This window comes from Nothobranchius furzeri, chromosome 4 (assembly GCF_043380555.1).
Source record: "Nothobranchius furzeri strain GRZ-AD chromosome 4, NfurGRZ-RIMD1, whole genome shotgun sequence".
NCBI lineage: Eukaryota > Metazoa > Chordata > Actinopteri > Cyprinodontiformes > Nothobranchiidae > Nothobranchius > Nothobranchius furzeri.
Window position 1 is genome coordinate 77,951,806 of NC_091744.1, and position 17,537 is coordinate 77,969,342.

Here is a 17,537-nt window from a genome sequence, read left to right on the forward strand (position 1 = left end):
CAGATGACGAAGGCGCTAGTTGGACCGGAGACGGGACTGCTGGTCTGACTGGGGGCGTGTCCAAGTTGGCGCACTGAGCCAGAACTGCAGCGAGCTCGTGGCTCCGTCCAGGGACCAGCCGCTGCGGTGGAGCCCGGCATGCCTCCCCACGCCGTGGGCCAACTCCCGGGGAGCACACAGCCAGGCGGGTGCCCACGAAGCTGGAGCGATCCGGAAGCGGCTCCCGGTCCGACCCCTCGTCCGGTTCCGGGAGAGCAGCGAGGATTGCTGCGGCTGATGGCCGAGGACGGCGTTTTCGGCGAGGCAGAACTGAAGCAGGGGAAGGCGATGGAGAAGCTGGGTGGTGGCTCGGAGTGAGCCACTGAAGCAGGTGCTCCCACGGGAGAATCTCCTCGCTGGATCTCACAACGGGTTTGGGTCGGATCATTCTGTCAGCGCGCTGCTGAGAGGAACGGAGCTGAGATGAGGATCCAACGCGGAGCAGGAAAACAGGCAGACAGGTGAGCACATTCAAAGGGTTTTAATACTGAAGCACGCTGGACAATGAAACAATGATCCGACACAGTACAAAGAACAGACAGGGTTTAAATACAGGAGGGTTGGGAGCTAAGGTGATTGGGAAACGAGAGGCAGGTGGGAGTAATCAACGAGACACAAGGCTGAACTAAACGGGGAGACATGACCGGGTGTGACAGTTGTGACACGCGGCGTCAACCACCCTGAAAAAGCAACGTTTTCTATGGACCACAAGAGTGGACACTCGCTACAGATGCTTTACAATATAAGTTTTTTTACTCATATATTATAAGATATTTAGTTCTTTTAAATTCGAAGTTTGCATGTTTTCCCCATCCATGCATTGGTTTTCTCCTCCTGACCAAAAACATGCATGAATAACTGTCATTGCTAAATCCACAGATGTAAGTGTATCTATTTTCTGTCCATGCAGGGTCGCTGGTGCCTATCTCCAGCAATCTCTGGGCCAACAGGCAGGATACACCCTGGACAGGTTGCCAGTCTATCTCAGGGCAACAGAGACCCACAGAACAAACAGCCTTACACGCACGCATGCACACACACACACACACACACACACACACACACACACACACACACACACACACACACACACACACACACACACACACACACACGCACACACGCACACACACACACAGAGACATAAAGACAATTTAGAGAGACTAATTAACCTGATGGTGATGTTTTTGGGCGGTGGGAGGAAGCCGGAGTACCCCTAGAGAACCCATTTGTGCACAGGGAGAACATGCAGACTCCTTGCAAAAAGAACCCCAGGCTGGGATTTAAACCTGGGACAGTCTTGCTGCAAGGCAACAGCGTTAACCACTGCAGCTCCAGATGTAAGTCACTTTGCATAAAAGTATCTGCCACATAAACATGATTGTTTTGAGCATTTAAGTAGAGCACTGAAGAAAGTGTGAAAATATTTTGAATTTCAAAGCTGCAGGAACCTGAAAATGGCATGAAATAACTTTTAATGTCCTATTAAGTAAACTCCGAAGTGAGAACACCTTCCAGCAACCAACAATCTCTAAGAAGGTTGATCTGATCTGTCCTTGGTGCTGATTCCAAGTCAATGTGGACAGATTAACCATTAGACCTTCCCATGGAGCTGAAACAGATATTTCTCAGTATGACATTAGGCTGGGACCCGGCTTGTTCTGACGATGGGGTGGACTTTCAGTCTAACTGTAAGCTTTGGTTTCTTATGTCTGTTGTCAAGCAGAACCAGATGTAATCTTCAAATTCCATTTTTGGTTCTTTTTTTTTAACACAGAAAAGGTTTGTCTTTACCTTGCTGACAGTTTCGTTTGCGGCTGCAAACATCCTCAGAGCTGACAAAAAAAGGACCAAAAATGGAATATGAAGATAAACACAGCAAAAATGTACAACAGATGTAATCTTGTCTGCAAACCCAAGATAAGCGACGCCAGAGGTATCAAAGTTCTTTTGCTGGAGATTCCCTAGTTGGAATGCCATATCTTATATCATTAAATGTGATGTCACATTTTGAATATATTCTTTACTTATTTGCAAAATTAGGTCAGAACCTACAAATGCCTTTGTTCATTTGCAGAGAAATAAACCTAAGCAATCCTACAGAGAGCACTGCTGAAAACATATTTGAGTACCCCACCCCCACCAGAAGTCATTTCTCTGGACTGATTCCATTAAAGTGTCATGTTTCATGTCTGGTTTGCAATAATTGTGTCAGATCTTTCAGAGTTCACTTAAAGTTCATGACTCTCAGCCAATGAGCTCTCCGTGTTCTTATTGCGTTAAAGCTCTAACTGGCTTTAGAATATTTTAATATCACTGCACCAAAGTTGTATTATGCCCATAAACATGGACGTAATTTGGGGGGGGGGGGGGGGGGGCATGTCCTCCCCACCTTTTCCAAAGTCAAGTTTTAACCCCTGCACTTTTTACCATCCAAAAACAATATTAATTTATATTAAATTAATACGGGTTGAGCTCTAGGACCAAGCAGAAAACAACAGTTTGTGTTGAAGCCTGTTTCCCATTAGAACATACTGTTTATGTTTATTTGTTTAGCAGATGCTTTTATCCAAAGCGACTTACAATTTATAACCTATAGGGCATGTTGTGATCTGTGGGGGAAACCGGAGTACCCGGAGGAAACCCACGCATGCATGGGGAGAACACGCAACTCCACGCAGAAAGGCCGCAGCCGAGTTTCGAACCTGCAACCTTCGTGCTGCGAGGCAACAGTGCTAACCACTGCGCCACCATGCAGCCCTGTAAAGATACCCCCCCATGTCCCCCCACTTCTAAAGTGAAAATTACATCCATGCTCACACTCTCAGTTTTCTGTATTCATTACCATCGTACATTCTGTTGAGTTCATTCTTCATAAAAAAAGAGTAAATAAGTCTGGCTGAGTGACCTTGAGTAGAACATTGTAATCAGTCCTCAGATGCAGCTGTTAGAAGCAGCTTTTTAACATGTGATGTAGGGGCTTTAAAGGTCAAGGTCTGTACAAAAAGTATAAAGCTGAATTGTGAATCTTTGTTTTAAAAGCCTGATTGTTTGACGGGAAGGTTCGTGTGCTGTTTTTCCCATCAGCTCCGAAGGAATTTTGTTTGTACAGTCGGTTCCCAAGCAAAGCGAAAGTAAATTGCTCACGAGAACTGTTTATTAAATAAATTAATGACCGGAGAGGTCCAGACTTCTAACAACAGGGCTATCGATTCTCAAAGTTCAACTGCCAAGTTAAGGCCAACTGTGAACATATCTGTTATGTCTATGGAGGAACATACAAAAAATAATAGGATATGGGATACCAAAAACATGTAAGATACTATACTTGGGAAATTTAACGAGATATAATACAAAAAGAAGATGAATATCTAGTTAAAGGATTACTCTCAGCCATTAAAAAAACAATTACCAGAATGTGGTATAAAGTAGACCCTCCGACTGTGGAACAATGGACATGCACGGTAGAAGAGATTTTTGTAATGGAGAAAATCACACATAAACTGAGATTACAAGAGTCACAATTTGAGGCTAAATGGGACAAGTAGTCTGACTACCAAAGCCGAAAAGAAGATGCCACCACAGATGCCGAAGAATAAGGACGTTGATAAGAGAGCAAATGTGTAATAACGTATGAATGAAGTACCCTTACACTGTAACCGCTGAAAGAAAACTTGAATAAAAAATAAGTAATAAAAAATATATATATATATATCTGTTATGTCAAAGACTTGGCCAACTTGTGATTCTGCTATAATGCTGTTGGAAAATCACGAGGTTTGGGAAAACCGAACATTTCTGTATCTCAATCTAAAAACGAGTTGTTAACGAGCTCGTGCTCACTCACACTCGCACAAGACTTACCGCTCAGGAGAAAAGCAAACAGATTCTGCAGCATTCTGGAGGATTTCCTGTTAATCACGATCATTAGATGAAAAAGGGGAGGAGGGCATTTTTTTTCAAAGAGGCGAGCGGCTCAGAGAGCCGATGTGTCAAATCGGCAGGTGAGTGGCTGAGCCAGGTGGAGGTGCGGCTGCCTCACCTGGAGACCAGTGCAGCGCAGCCACGTAGTACTTTGCTGATAACGTCACTTTTTCCAGCTCATCAGCCACAGCTGGCTCTACATAAATGTGGAGCAGAGTTTTAACCAGAAGATGAAGATATAATCATGGTTTTGGGCTGAAATATTACATTTAAAGTGAGCTGCACTAAACTGCCACACTAATGATTGCACATGTGTGCAGCACCATTAGACACTCATCAAAACAAATTATCAGCAAAAAGTTAATTTAGGCATTACTTGCTCTTCAAAGACCCACACTGTCTAATGGAAAAGCCTGGCTTTGAACCAACAAATGAAAAAAGGTAAAACAAAAGCTTAAGGTATTAAGGCAAAGCAAACTAGAACAACTTAGCTTTATGTCAACATGTAGACCAGATCACCAGATCATTAATCAAACTCCAGTCTCTGGTGTGAGGAAGAGGGGAGCTTTCACAGTCAGATTTGCTCCGGCAGCCACTCAGAGTCTCAAGCCACGAGTTTCCTGCTCAGTTATTACCGAACAAATAAATCACTGAAATTGTCTGTTGTCTTAAATAAACAAGTGGGAGCATCTCTGATTGTCTTTGAATCTGATTTTTTTTTTCAACTTGCCTGCAAGGGAAACAAATGCAAATGAGGCACACGGTCCAAGGCTCAGTCTGATCTGCTCCATGCATCCACTTTTATACAAAGGCTGGTCATCACATGTTTATCGCATGTTGTGGTGCATCCTCTGAACTTCTCAGAGTTCAGGATGGTAACGCCACACGTCGCTGGTGGTTAGGCCATAGTTCTCCTCCCTCACACACTCAGGTAACTCAAACCGGGCCAGGTGATGCAGATGTTTTCGTACATCATGTCCCTCAAACGGGGCTCGTCCAGGATCTCCGATGAGCACTTTGGTTCTGTGGGTTTTGATGCAGCTGTCCAGCCAGCTGTGGAGGCTGTCAGCGAGGCACTCGTCATAGAACATGTCCCCTAGGAGGATCAAGTCGAAGCCCTCTGGGTCTGAACCAATCATGTTGCTGGTCAAACAAACTGGAGGCTCAACTTTGTTCAGTTCAGAGTTCATCTGAGTCACAACGGCTGCGACTGAAAAAGAGAAATACATTAACAGTTTTAAGTGTCAAAGAATAAAAACACTGCTGCCTCTGAACTGGAGAGTAAGGCCAGTGTCATTTCAAAATAATACAGTATAATTAATGTTTGAGCTAAATAGGAGAAAATTACACTATTTACTCTCTAAGAACCTCTAATTCTTATTTCTCAGTAAAAAAATTATTGGTTATTTTTCATTTTTTGCTCAGGAAATTAGTAAAAGAAACCACTCCCAGTTTGGGATGAAGGACGACTTTTGAGCTTTTGTCAAAAGGTTTGGGTCAGAGCCGTTACAGGGAGATTGGGAAAAAAATCATTGTGTGTGTGTGTGAGTGAGTGTGTGTGTGTGATGAATCAAAGTGAAGCAGAAGCTGCTTGAAGCAAAAGCTTGTTAGAACAAAAAATACACACTTTTCAGCCTCATTTCACAGCAACGAGTAACTAGACTCTGCAGTGTCAGGGTCAGCATGGAGGAGGAGAAGCTGCAGGGCAAAGATAAAGAAAGGAATTCAGAAAAAACTGGAGTGTGGGAGTCAGATAAGAGGTATCCAAATGCTGGGAGAAGAAATGGTTCTTTGAAGTTAATTTACATCTGAGATGTTCTAGGGTCCTATAAAATCAACATGCATGTAGATGGAAAGTGATGTTTTCCTGTCAGCCTTTTTCACTGAGCTGATTTACCAATGAGAGGCTAACAGCTCATCTCTTTTCTCATGCCTGCTGCCAGCCAGTGCTAGACACTGGTAGCTGTTATCTGCGTACCAAAGATATTTGTGTGGGTGTTACTCGCCCTTGAAGTGAGATATCAATGATACTTCCCATTTGTTGCTGGAACACAAAGTTAACTACGGTTATTAAAAACAACAACATATCAGGTTAACATCCTTTACTCCGACAATGGCAACTGCCTTAAAATATTATTTTATTTAATCAGTAAAAGAACGAGGAAAAAAAGTTTGAACCCTGACCCAAAAGAGGTCCCAGCTTCTGATACAGCTGTTTATTTGACTCTTAACAAGAATTGCCCACAGTCAACCAATTTAAAAAAATCAAAAGATAAAGACGGGGACCAGCAAATTATAAAACAGAATTAGATTTAATATAAATCATTAAAAAATGATTTGGACCATATTCCTACAAAAAAAATGTGCTCCATCAGAGTTCATCAAGGCATCACACCATGACATAGAATCAACCACCGAAACAAAGAAATAAACTGAATTAATAATAAAAAAATATTAAAGGCTATTATTTCATTGATAGTTATTTAAGTGAAAAAAAGCCCACATTCAAACACACATTTTCTTTTAAATAAAAATAATAAAATTACAGTTATTAGTATAGCATTGGGTGGTATAATTATTGGAGACACAATGTAATTGTGATCTGGTAGAAATGATGTAATGACCTACGTGGGTCGATGTCATTGGCCACCACATGAGCAGAACCACAGATTTTGGCAGCGATGGCTGAAGCTCCACAGCCGCTCCCCAGATCCAAAACAGCCTTCCCCACACACACATCAGGGTGATCCATTAAGTACCTACAGGGAGGTGGGAGGTCAAAGTGTGGTCTAAGCAGCTTTCAATATGAAAACCTTTGTTTATGGTAAGACCTTGACAGCGCCTGTCCTCCAGGCCAATAAATCGCCCAGTATGGGTCATCAAAAGGCCACAGCTCTGCTCTTTCTGTCCAGAATCTGCAGCCAGGAGTAAATAATCTCAGTTTCATCTCGGGGGTCAGGCTCTGTTCACCAGCTAGCTCCGTATTTTCTGATATAAATCTTCTGATGTGCTCGTTAGAAGGGAACTTTTCTGAGAAGCGTCGAAGTCTGACCGTCTGTGAGTGTGCTCTGACTAAACTGTTAAGCAGTCGACTACATTGTAGCGGCGATAAAAGTCCAAACGTCATAGCTTCTTAGAATTACGTCAGCTTGACTTCATAGAAGCTATCAGTGCTAGCGGCTAGTCACGTTAGCTACGAAACTGCGTGTTTAGGATAGTTTAATGAACTTCTAGTGTTAAAAAGGAAACAAATCAGCGCATCAAAATGACTAACATGACAGCCGTGTTGTTATGAGCAGAAGGTTCAGCGGTTAAATAAACCTCATGAAAATAGGAAATTAAACTTCTGTTCCGCAGAGAAAGGTTCCTACGTTTACTCTCTCTCTCTCTCTCTCTCTCTCTCTCTCTCTCTCTCTCTCTCTCTCTCTCTCTCTCTCTCTCTCTGTCTCTCTCTCTCTCACACTCACACACACGCACACACACACATTTGCGTGTGATATATATAGTTTATTTAGTTTATATATATATATAGTTTATTTATTTCGTTTATATGTATATATAGTTTATACATATATATATATATATATATATATATATATATATATATATATATATATATATATATATAAACTAAGTAAATAAACTATACATATATATAGTTTTTTGTTTCGTTTATATGTGTATATAGTTTATATATACATACATATATATATATATATATATATATATATATATATATATATATATATATATATATATATATATATATAATGCACACACACACAAATATGTGTGTGTGTGTGTGTGTGTGTGTGTGTGTGTGTGTGTGTGTGTGTGTGTGTGTGAAGCCCCCTTCAGACAGGCCATGAAAAACGGAAATGTTCAGGACTCTGTCTTATTTATTATCTCTTGATTTAACATAATTGTACCTATTTCTTCGGTTAATTGTAAATAGTTTTCTTAAATGTTTCTCCTATTTTAACTGTAAATCCTTCTAGCTGTTATATTTATAAAAAGAAACAGATATTCGGATGGAATATTTTCATGTTTATTCGAATATGATTATGGAACACACCCAGCATCATAATAAATGAAGTCATATTTATGTCAATTTAACCCTTTACAGGTGACCAGGACACTGTGATCAATTTTTGGCAAGGGAAATGATCATTTGTTGCCATTTTTGAGGTGTTTATGAATGTGGAAGACACACAGCATCCTGTGATGGAACTAATAACATCAAGATAAAATACAGAAAGTAATATTAGGTAAAGTAATATTAGGTAAATTTAACCCTTTACACGTGATCAGGACACTAATCAATTTTTGGCAAGGGAAATGATGTTTATTTTGGCCATTTTTGGGGGTGTTTATGAATGAGGAAGAGACCCAGCATCCTGTGATGGGACTAATAACACCAAGAGAAAATAAATAAGGTAATATTTAGGTAAATTTAACCCTTTACAGGTGACCAGGACACTGTGATCAATTTTTGGCAAGGGAACCGATTTTTTGTTGCCATATTTGAGGTGTTTATGAATGAGGAAGAGACCCAGCATCCTGTGATGGGACTAATAACATCAAGAGAAAATAAATAAAGTAATATTTAGGTAAATATAACCCTTTACAGTTGACCAGGACATTGTGATCAATTTTTGGCAAGGGAAATGATCATTTGTTGCCATTTTTGAGGTGTTTATGAATGTAAAATACACCCAGCATCCTGTGATGGAACTAATTACATCAAGAGAAAATACAGAAAGTAATATTAGGTAAATTTAACCCTTTAGATGTGACCAGGACACTGTGATCAATTTTTGGCAAGGGAAATTGTGTTTTTTTGGCCATTTTTGGGGGTGTTTATGAATGAGGAAGAGACCCAGCATCCTGTGATGGGACTAATAACATCAAGAGAAAATAAATAAGGTAATATTTAGGTAAATTTAACCCTTTACAGGTGACCAGGACACTGTGATCAATTTTTGGCAAGGGAAATGATCATTTGTTGCCATATTTGAGGTGTTTATGAATGAGGAAGAGACCCAGCATCCTGTGATGGGACCAATAACATCAAGAGAAAATAAATAAAGTAATATTTAGGTAAATATAACCCTTTACAGGTGACCAGGACACTGTGATCAATTTTTGGCAAGGGAAATGATCATTTGTTGCCATTTTTGAGGTGTTTATGAATGTAAAATACACCCAGCATCCTGTGATGGAACTAATTACATCAAGAGAAAATACAGAAAGTAATATTAGGTAAACTTAACCCTTTAGACGTGACCAGGACACTGTGATCAATTTTTGGCAAGGGAAATTATGTTTTTTTGGCCATTTTTGGGGGTGTTTATGAATGTAAAATACACCCAGCATCCTGTGATGGAACTAATTACATCAAGAGAAAATACAGAAAGTATATTAGGTAAATTTAACCCTTTAGACGTGACCAGGACACTGTGATCAATTTTTGGCAAGGGAAATGATTTTTTGTTGCCATATTTGAGGTGTTTATGAATGAGGAAGAGACCCAGCATCCTGTGATGGGACTAATAACATCAAGAGAAAATAAATAAAGTAATATTTAGGTAAATATAACCCTTTACAGGTGACCAGGACACTGTGATCAATTTTTGGCAAGGGAAATGATCATTTGTTGCCATTTTTGAGGTGTTTATGAATGTAAAATACACCCAGCATCCTGTGATGGAACTAATTACATCAAGAGAAAATACAGAAAGTAATATTAGGTAAACTTAACCCTTTAGACGTGACCAGGACACTGTGATCAATTTTTGGCAAGGGAAATTATGTTTTTTTGGCCATTTTTGGGGGTGTTTATGAATGAGGAAGAGACCCAGCATCCTGTGATGGGACTAATAACATCAAGAGAAAATAAATAAGGTAATATTTAGGTAAATATAACCCTTTACAGGTGACCAGGACACTGTGATCAATTTTTGGCAAGGGAAATGATCATTTGTTGCCATTTTTGAGGTGTTTATGAATGTAAAATACACCCAGCATCCTGTGATGGAACTAATTACATCAAGAGAAAATACAGAAAGTATATTAGGTAAATTTAACCCTTTAGACGTGACCAGGACACTGTGATCAATTTTTGGCAAGGGAAATGATTTTTTGTTGCCATATTTGAGGTGTTTATGAATGAGGAAGAGACCCAGCATCCTGTGATGGGACTAATAACATCAAGAGAAAATAAATAAAGTAATATTTAGGTAAATATAACCCTTTACAGGTGACCAGGACACTGTGATCAATTTTTGGCAAGGGAAATGATCATTTGTTGCCATTTTTGAGGTGTTTATGAATGTAAAATACACCCAGCATCCTGTGATGGAACTAATTACATCAAGAGAAAATACAGAAAATATATTAGGTAAATTTAACCCTTTAGACGTGACCAGGACACTGTGATCAATTTTTGGCAAGGGAAATTATGTTTTTTTGGCCATTTTTGGGGGTGTTTATGAATGAGGAAGAGACCCAGCATCCTGTGATGGGACTAATAACATCAAGAGAAAATAAATAAGGTAATATTTAGGTAAATTTAACCCTTTACAGGTGACCAGGACACTGTGATCAATTTTTGGCAAGGGAAATGATCATTTGTTGCCATTTTTGAGGTGTTTATGAATGTGGAAGAGACCCAGCATCCTGTGATGGGAATAATAACAGTGCTATGGCTAACGGCTACTTACCATTCAGAGCTGGTTCTGTTGGGTCGGTTCTGCTAGTTTCAGGCAACTCACAAGCTCAAAACAATAAGGCTCAGGTCCGCTTGTCTCCTCCAAATAGACTTGGTCCCTTTCTTATCGAGTGTCTGGGTAAGGAGGGGAAGAAGCGTCCTCCACTTCTAATAACTGGATCTCGTTAGCTGGTCTCTCAACGCGATTTATACAAATTTTTTCAACAATGAGAACGGGAGAAGGGGCTCCCGGATGTCCTGCAGGTACAGACCCAGTTGGACACATCATGGACTCCTGGAAACAGTGGAACTTGATCTGTTTATCTCAGCTGTCGGTGGAGGACTCTGAAGATGTATGGATATTTGTGGTGTTGGTGTCAGGTTTCCTGCTCATTGGCCTTGGAGGCTACCTGGCTTACCAGAAAATTAACGAGCTGTCGGGGAATTTCAGCCTGATCCCGGAGCTCAGAGATGGTTTGCACAGCGCTGTGAAGTCACAGACTCACATAATTGTTGAGATGAATCGTAAGCTTGGGACTTTGGCGGAGATTCATTCTTTGGCACAAAAGATGGATGCCATCAAGGAGAGAGTGGACGAATCAGCACGGATTGGGATAGATTCACATCCATTACTATTGGGATTCGGAGAGGTGAGGACCAAAAACAAACTGTAAGGCAGAGAGGAAATTATCTCTGTTTAGCCCAAAACAATTTCTGATCAGAATCTGGCGTCCTTGAGCCTGCAAGGCTCCAACGAAAACTCCCCCCTCAGAAGATATGTGGAATGTGCCGTCGCTATGGCAACTCAACTCTACCTCCTTTCCCAGCCTGGGCGGGACAGCGGGAAGGCTGCTGAAGCGTCCAGGGTCACTGCAACCCTCCAACCCTCAATGCGCCCCCCCATCCACACTGAGGTAACATGCGCTGCTTCATCGTGACTGCAGGAACTGAAGTTGGGATAGCCCCAACCTACCACCCCTCCTAGTGGACACTTATGCTGTGTTGTCTGAAGTCTGTTGCATATCTCTGTCTGAGGTGGTTTTTTTTTTGCAAAGCAAAGCTGCCCTCCTGCTGGAGAGTAGCTCTGAAGTTCCTCTATTTTTTCCCTCCACCTGAACCAACCCTCATGTAAACCCCTCTTATCTCTATTAAGGTAGCGCGACTAAGGGTTGCGAATGACCACAGTCACCAATTCTTGTCATGTGTCTTGCCCATGTATGTCTGATCTCTGAATTGTGTGTACTGAAACTCTAATTTCCCTCTGGGATTAATAAAGTATCTTTGATTGATTGATTGATTGATTGATTGATTAAAGGGAACACATGTAGTGTTGTGTCTCCTTTCTGACCAGATGTTGAATAGATGTTGAAAGGTCAGACTATACCTAAACTGACCATTGCTAGACGTTACAACACCAACAATATAACTTTTACAGATGGAGCCTGCAAGAAAAAGGAAGTCTTCACCAGTGTGGCAATATTTTGAGTTGGTCGCTCAAAATAAGGTGAATAATGTGTGGATTAACTGAGGGATATACTGTTGCATTGGCTTATAGCTCCGCATCACAGCAAACAATATTATCATTTTTTATATATCTAAATTATGAATTGCTTATCTGAGGTCATAGTTTTAGCAGATGTTTGGTTGTTACAGATGTGATTGTTTGAAAGTCTGTCCTTTAGCAGAAGTAGATTTCCTTACACAGAAACGCTCTCCATTGACTTTGTAGCAGTGATACTTTCCCATACAATAGCAACTGGAAATAGAATGTGCTCATTAACAGTAACTTGTGGCTCAATTTCACAACGCTTCGGAAGGCTGTTGAGTTCTTATTTAAAATATCCACAAAGGCAGCAAGAATCAAACAATAATTGTTGGCCTGCTAGCAAATTTGCCTTTCAATAATATAGCACTGGTAAAAGCTTATTGTGAAATGGTGATTGTTGAGGGCCTGGGCGGGGTTTGACCCCAATATCTCTGGCATGAGAGTCAGGCGCGCTAACCAGTCAGCCAAAGGAATATCTTTGTGGACAGGTAGCCAGGGTGTGTTATAAATTGGAGGTGTCAGTGATGGGATGCCCGTACTGTCACATCTTTTTATATTAATGTTATTTCATATCAAAGGTGAAGTGCATGGTGTGTGATAAGGAGCTGACTTACAGCACAACACATCTAGCATGCTTCGCCATCATAGAGCATTACATGACCATCCTGGCCCTGCAGCAGGTTCTGCCAACCAACCAGCTACCAGCCAAGGTATTGAAAGTAGTTTTATTCTTATAGGTTTCATGAGCTTACCCTATTAATTAATTAGATTCCAGAAGATCAATGCTGGATAACACTGTGGTCAACATGGTAATGAAAGATTCCCGTCCATTCTCTATTGTGGAGGATGTTGGCTTCAGAGAGCTGATGCACGTTGTGGATCCCAGCTACATCCTACCGAGTAGAAAGGTGCGTCAACAGAGTGAAGCTGTTCATTTCTAATGCATAGTCTCGTACTAATTGTATTTTTATTTCATCCTTAGACTGAAGGAAATGGTGGAGGAAAGATACAAGGAGGCAAGAGAAAAGGCAAAAGTCCAGCTGCGGAAGGCGGTGGCTGTTAGCCTCACTTCTGGCATGTGGACCTCCATTAATATGGATGCCTACCTTGCAGTAACCTGCCACTTCATAGAAGAAGACACACTGCACACCACCTAACTTGGCATTCACCATTTCCCAGCGACCTGAGAGAGCTAGTGGGGGCTGCCCTGGCCTCCTTACCAACAGAAACACCCCCACTGACAGCACCGAAGTATGACATCATTAAGGACACCTTATGCATTCTTGCTCCATTCCACCAAGCAACAGTGGAGCTCTCATCTGAGAAGAGGGTGTCGGCATCAAAAGTAATACCTGTGATGGCAATGGTTCATCATGCTATTGGAACCAAAACTGTGACTTTGAGTACCACCAACATGGCAAAGCAGCTGGGCGAAAACATGGCGAGAAGCCTGCGTGACCATTTACATCACTTGGAGTCTGTTAGTGTTTTGACACTACCAACACTGCTGGATCCCATGTTTAAAAAAAACTTGCCTTTGTGAGTCCTACAAAAGCACAAGAAGCTGTGACGCATTTAAAAAATGATTGTGTTGTCCTGAGGAGGCAGACTGCTACAGCGGCTCCCCCAGGCGTTTCACAACACCCCCCCAGATCTGTCTGCAAACTCAGGTAAGTAAACTCATCAATGTGCTCTAAATATGAAGTGATCACTGTAAATTAACCAGCTCTTCTGTTAATAGGTGACCTATGGCATCTGCTGGACCAAACCATCAGCAGCAGCCGAAGCAGCTCAAGTGTGGTGGCAGATGCCGCTATTGAAGTTGACCGCCATCTTGGAGAGCACAACATTCCACGAAATGAGGATCCGTTGTTCCACTGGAGCAGGACAAAAAGTTTTTATCCACGCCTTTATGAGTTGGCAAAAACGTTCCTGTGCTCCCCAGCATCATCTGTGCCATGTGAAAGAATTTTTTCAAAGGCTGGGGAAATACTGTGCAAAAAAAAAAAAAAAAAGGAACAGGCTCAACCCAAAAACCTTGGAGAAACTTTTGTTTTTGAATAAGAATGAGTAAAACCAGTAACTTTTTGGAAACTTTTATTGAACTTGACTTTATTGCCTTGACTCACAAAAGCTTTTCACGTAAAACTATAATATCTGGGCGAGTAGTGTGGTTTTATTATTGTTTATTTTATCCCTTTTATTATTATTGTTCTGTTTTTACATTTAAGGTTTCCATTCAGCTAAATATTTAACGATAATTATATTTCCCTTTTGCTCAAAAGGAGAACAATACACCTAATTTCGTTGTATCTACATACTTTGTAGTACTGTGAAATGACAGACTTGTCTAAAGGAGGCTATCGTAATACACTAAATCATCCAGCAGAGGGCAGTGTCTTGAAGCACTTAGGCGAGGCCTCGAGTAGCGAGCCATTTAGTAACACATTGTTTCATTGTGCTTCATTTTTCCCATCACTACCTAAAAGAAATCCTTAGGTTGAAAACACATTCAAGACAATAAGAACCAACATTTATTAATAATAATAATACATTTTATTTAAAAGTGCCTTTCAGAACACCCAAGGTCACTTGACAGAAAATACATTCAGAAAATACATTAAAACAACAATAAAACGCAAAGAAGTAAAAAAAAAAAAAAAAACTCCACCTAACAGTAACACTGAATGATCCAGAATCAGAGCCACTTTGTTGGAAGACCATCATAGACCTGAAGAGAATTACCTCAGTCTGCTGCTGACAGACTGCTCGAAACACAAAGTTCAGAACCTTCTGACAATGAACTGCAGGAGCTGGTTTTATAGTATCTGCAGTGCAGCTGATTGCTGAGTGGGAACATCTACTGCAAGAAACGGTCAAGAACAGCAGGTCTGTTGTTACTGATCATCTTAAAGATGAGGCTGACTGCTGTCACATCTCAGAGCAACCTTTAGCACTTCGACATTGCTTGCTAACCACCATGAAACAACAAAGAAGAAGAGGAGCAACTTTTAGGGTTTTGGGTCGCAAATCACTTTTAGACAAAAGCACATTGCATTTGTTGATTTATGCATTTATTTGAAAGGAACAAATCATATTAATGAACATATTTAGTATTTACATTTGCTGGAGTTAAGCCGGGCGTACACTGTGCGACTTTTTCACTTGTTTGAGCCGATTTTCCAGTCGTGCGAGAATCCACGAGATCGGGGCGAGTTTTGCGCTGAGCGTCGTGTAGTGTACAGGGGGTTACGAGAGGCGATTGACACCACGTGACCAGCTACCGATCAGCAATCGTGAGCTCGCACGGACTTCTGGCGTGTTTAATATTTTGCTCGTCCCTCGTGAGGGTATCGCACTGTTGAAGCAGAGCTGCGAGCATCAGAGCTGCGAGCATCAGAACCGCTCACGGCGCATGCGCAATCCTGCATCAACGCCGCTCGCGCGCTATTTCCCTAATAACACACATTGTTCATTTTAATTTCTACATGTTTTTTTACTTACAAAGATTGTCAAGAATGCATGTTTGTCGTGTTCATGTCAAATTAAACTGATCACAAAACACAGATTTACTTTATTTATTTCGTTTTCCTCATCCAACCCCCATTAATCCCTGTGTGTCCTCCTGCAGCAGGACAACAGGCAAAACAAGACAACAAAGTCTGACGTGTTGAGTAAAACTGCTATTTTTAGCATATTTTTAGGTCCAACGTGTTGCTACCAGACGTACAGTGTGAGCAGTCAGGTCGCATCCGAGAACTGGGTCGTACAGTGTGAGCACATGACTCGTGAGATCTGCTCTGCGAGGAAGTCGTACAGTTTGAGCTGAAGCTGAGTGCTACGAGTGAAAACGTCGCACAGTGTACGCCCGGCTTTAGCGATAAGCTAGTTTTCATTGGGGTTGATCAGACGATGGGACAGTAGTAACTGCCTCTTCACCCCTGCTGGGAGTGAAGTATCTGATAAATGTTCGAGTTACGCAGAATACCAGATGATGGAAGAGGAAATGCAAACAATGCATATCATTCCAGCACCTCACATGCCACAAAGGTCATGGGAGCTGGCCAAGCTGGCCATGCCTGAGTACTAAGTTGTTTTATCCTTGTTTTTATGTGCTGCTCAGCACCTTTGGCCTCGGATAAGGGGGTAGTAGGTACTATATAAATACATCTGATTGATTGATGCCTTGGTGTCCTGGCTGTGTGCTGCAGATGAATTTTATCTTATTGCCTCTAGCTCAACCAACAACAATCCCAAGCAAAAGGAGCCTTGTTTCAGTACCTTCAGACATTTGCAGGGTGATTATCCAACCCTGGATAAGCGGAAGATGATGGATGAATGGAAGGATGGACTGTTGAATTTTATTTTCATTATATAAATTGTTAGCAAATGTTTTTATTAGAGCAGGATAGAAATTTAATTAAAACATTCATAGACATCAGTGAACCTTGTCTCAGCGGTCAGATAGATAAGGCCACAGCTGCAACAGCAGGAAGGAACCAAACTCTCCTTCCCCCGAAGCTAAGTTGAACTAAAACTGCTTTCTGTGTTCTTACTGTAGGACATTAATAAGTTTACACAGACATAACAAGCTGAGTTTTCTCTGTATGTATTCATATCTGCAAAAAAAAGCTCATTATTTTGTTATTGTAAAAACTCTGAGCCAGATACTGGGTGCAGCAACCCAGCAGGGAATCCTCCCACCATCAGGACATGCCTGAAAGACCAACCCGGCTGGGATCCGGGAGGCGTCGTGGCCAGATGCCCATTTTATTTTCTATTTGGTAAAGAATGAAAAAATAAATTGCCAGGGCCATCCATTTAAAAGATGTGTCATGTTTGTTTTATATCACGCTGTGTCAAATGAAAAAATAAAATAAATAATAATATAAAAACGACCCAATTAACTAAGAGAACCCTTCATAACGCTAAGTACAATGATCAGGTGACTTTACAAACACATATAAGACCGTTTCCACTAATTATTTTACCGGAACTGTGTCACATGCGGAATGAATAGATGAAATTATGGCGTACTTTGACAAAACAAAACTTTTTTAATGTTCTTGGTTTCCTTTTGGCCCCAATCTTTAATGTCACTCGTTGCTGAATCGGTGGCAATATGCTGACGATCACAAGACATAAATGAAATTGGCCGCAGTCTCGCCAGCAGGAGGGAAAAAATGAAGGTGTGATAAAAGAATGACAAGATGCATGAGCAATTTTGTTTAAAAAAAACGACCCAAAATGACTCGAAGTATAAAGTTTCAGACTTGGGACTTGATTTGAAACTTGCATTTGGTGACTTGTGACTTCTTA

The 17,537-nt window shown here is 41.0% G+C and overlaps 1 protein-coding gene and 1 long non-coding RNA gene across 2 annotated transcripts; one reads left to right on the forward strand and one right to left on the reverse strand.

Annotated features, from left to right (window-relative positions):
• Positions 1-505: 505 nt before the first annotated feature.
• etfbkmt (electron transfer flavoprotein subunit beta lysine methyltransferase) lies at positions 506-7,356 on the reverse strand. The gene is made up of 3 exons (XM_015964927.3): positions 6,795-7,356; positions 6,592-6,722; positions 506-5,173 (listed from the first exon to the last, which is right to left on the reverse strand). The coding sequence occupies exons 1-3, from the start codon at positions 7,088-7,090 to the stop codon at positions 4,824-4,826; spliced, it is 777 nt and encodes a 258-aa protein (XP_015820413.3). The 5' UTR covers positions 7,091-7,356; the 3' UTR covers positions 506-4,823.
• Positions 7,357-8,474: 1,118 nt separating this feature from the next.
• LOC139069772 (uncharacterized) lies at positions 8,475-16,714 on the forward strand. The gene is made up of 3 exons (XR_011520475.1): positions 8,475-13,126; positions 13,201-13,888; positions 13,960-16,714. It is a non-coding gene; the product is annotated as an uncharacterized lncRNA (long non-coding RNA).
• Positions 16,715-17,537: the final 823 nt, after the last annotated feature.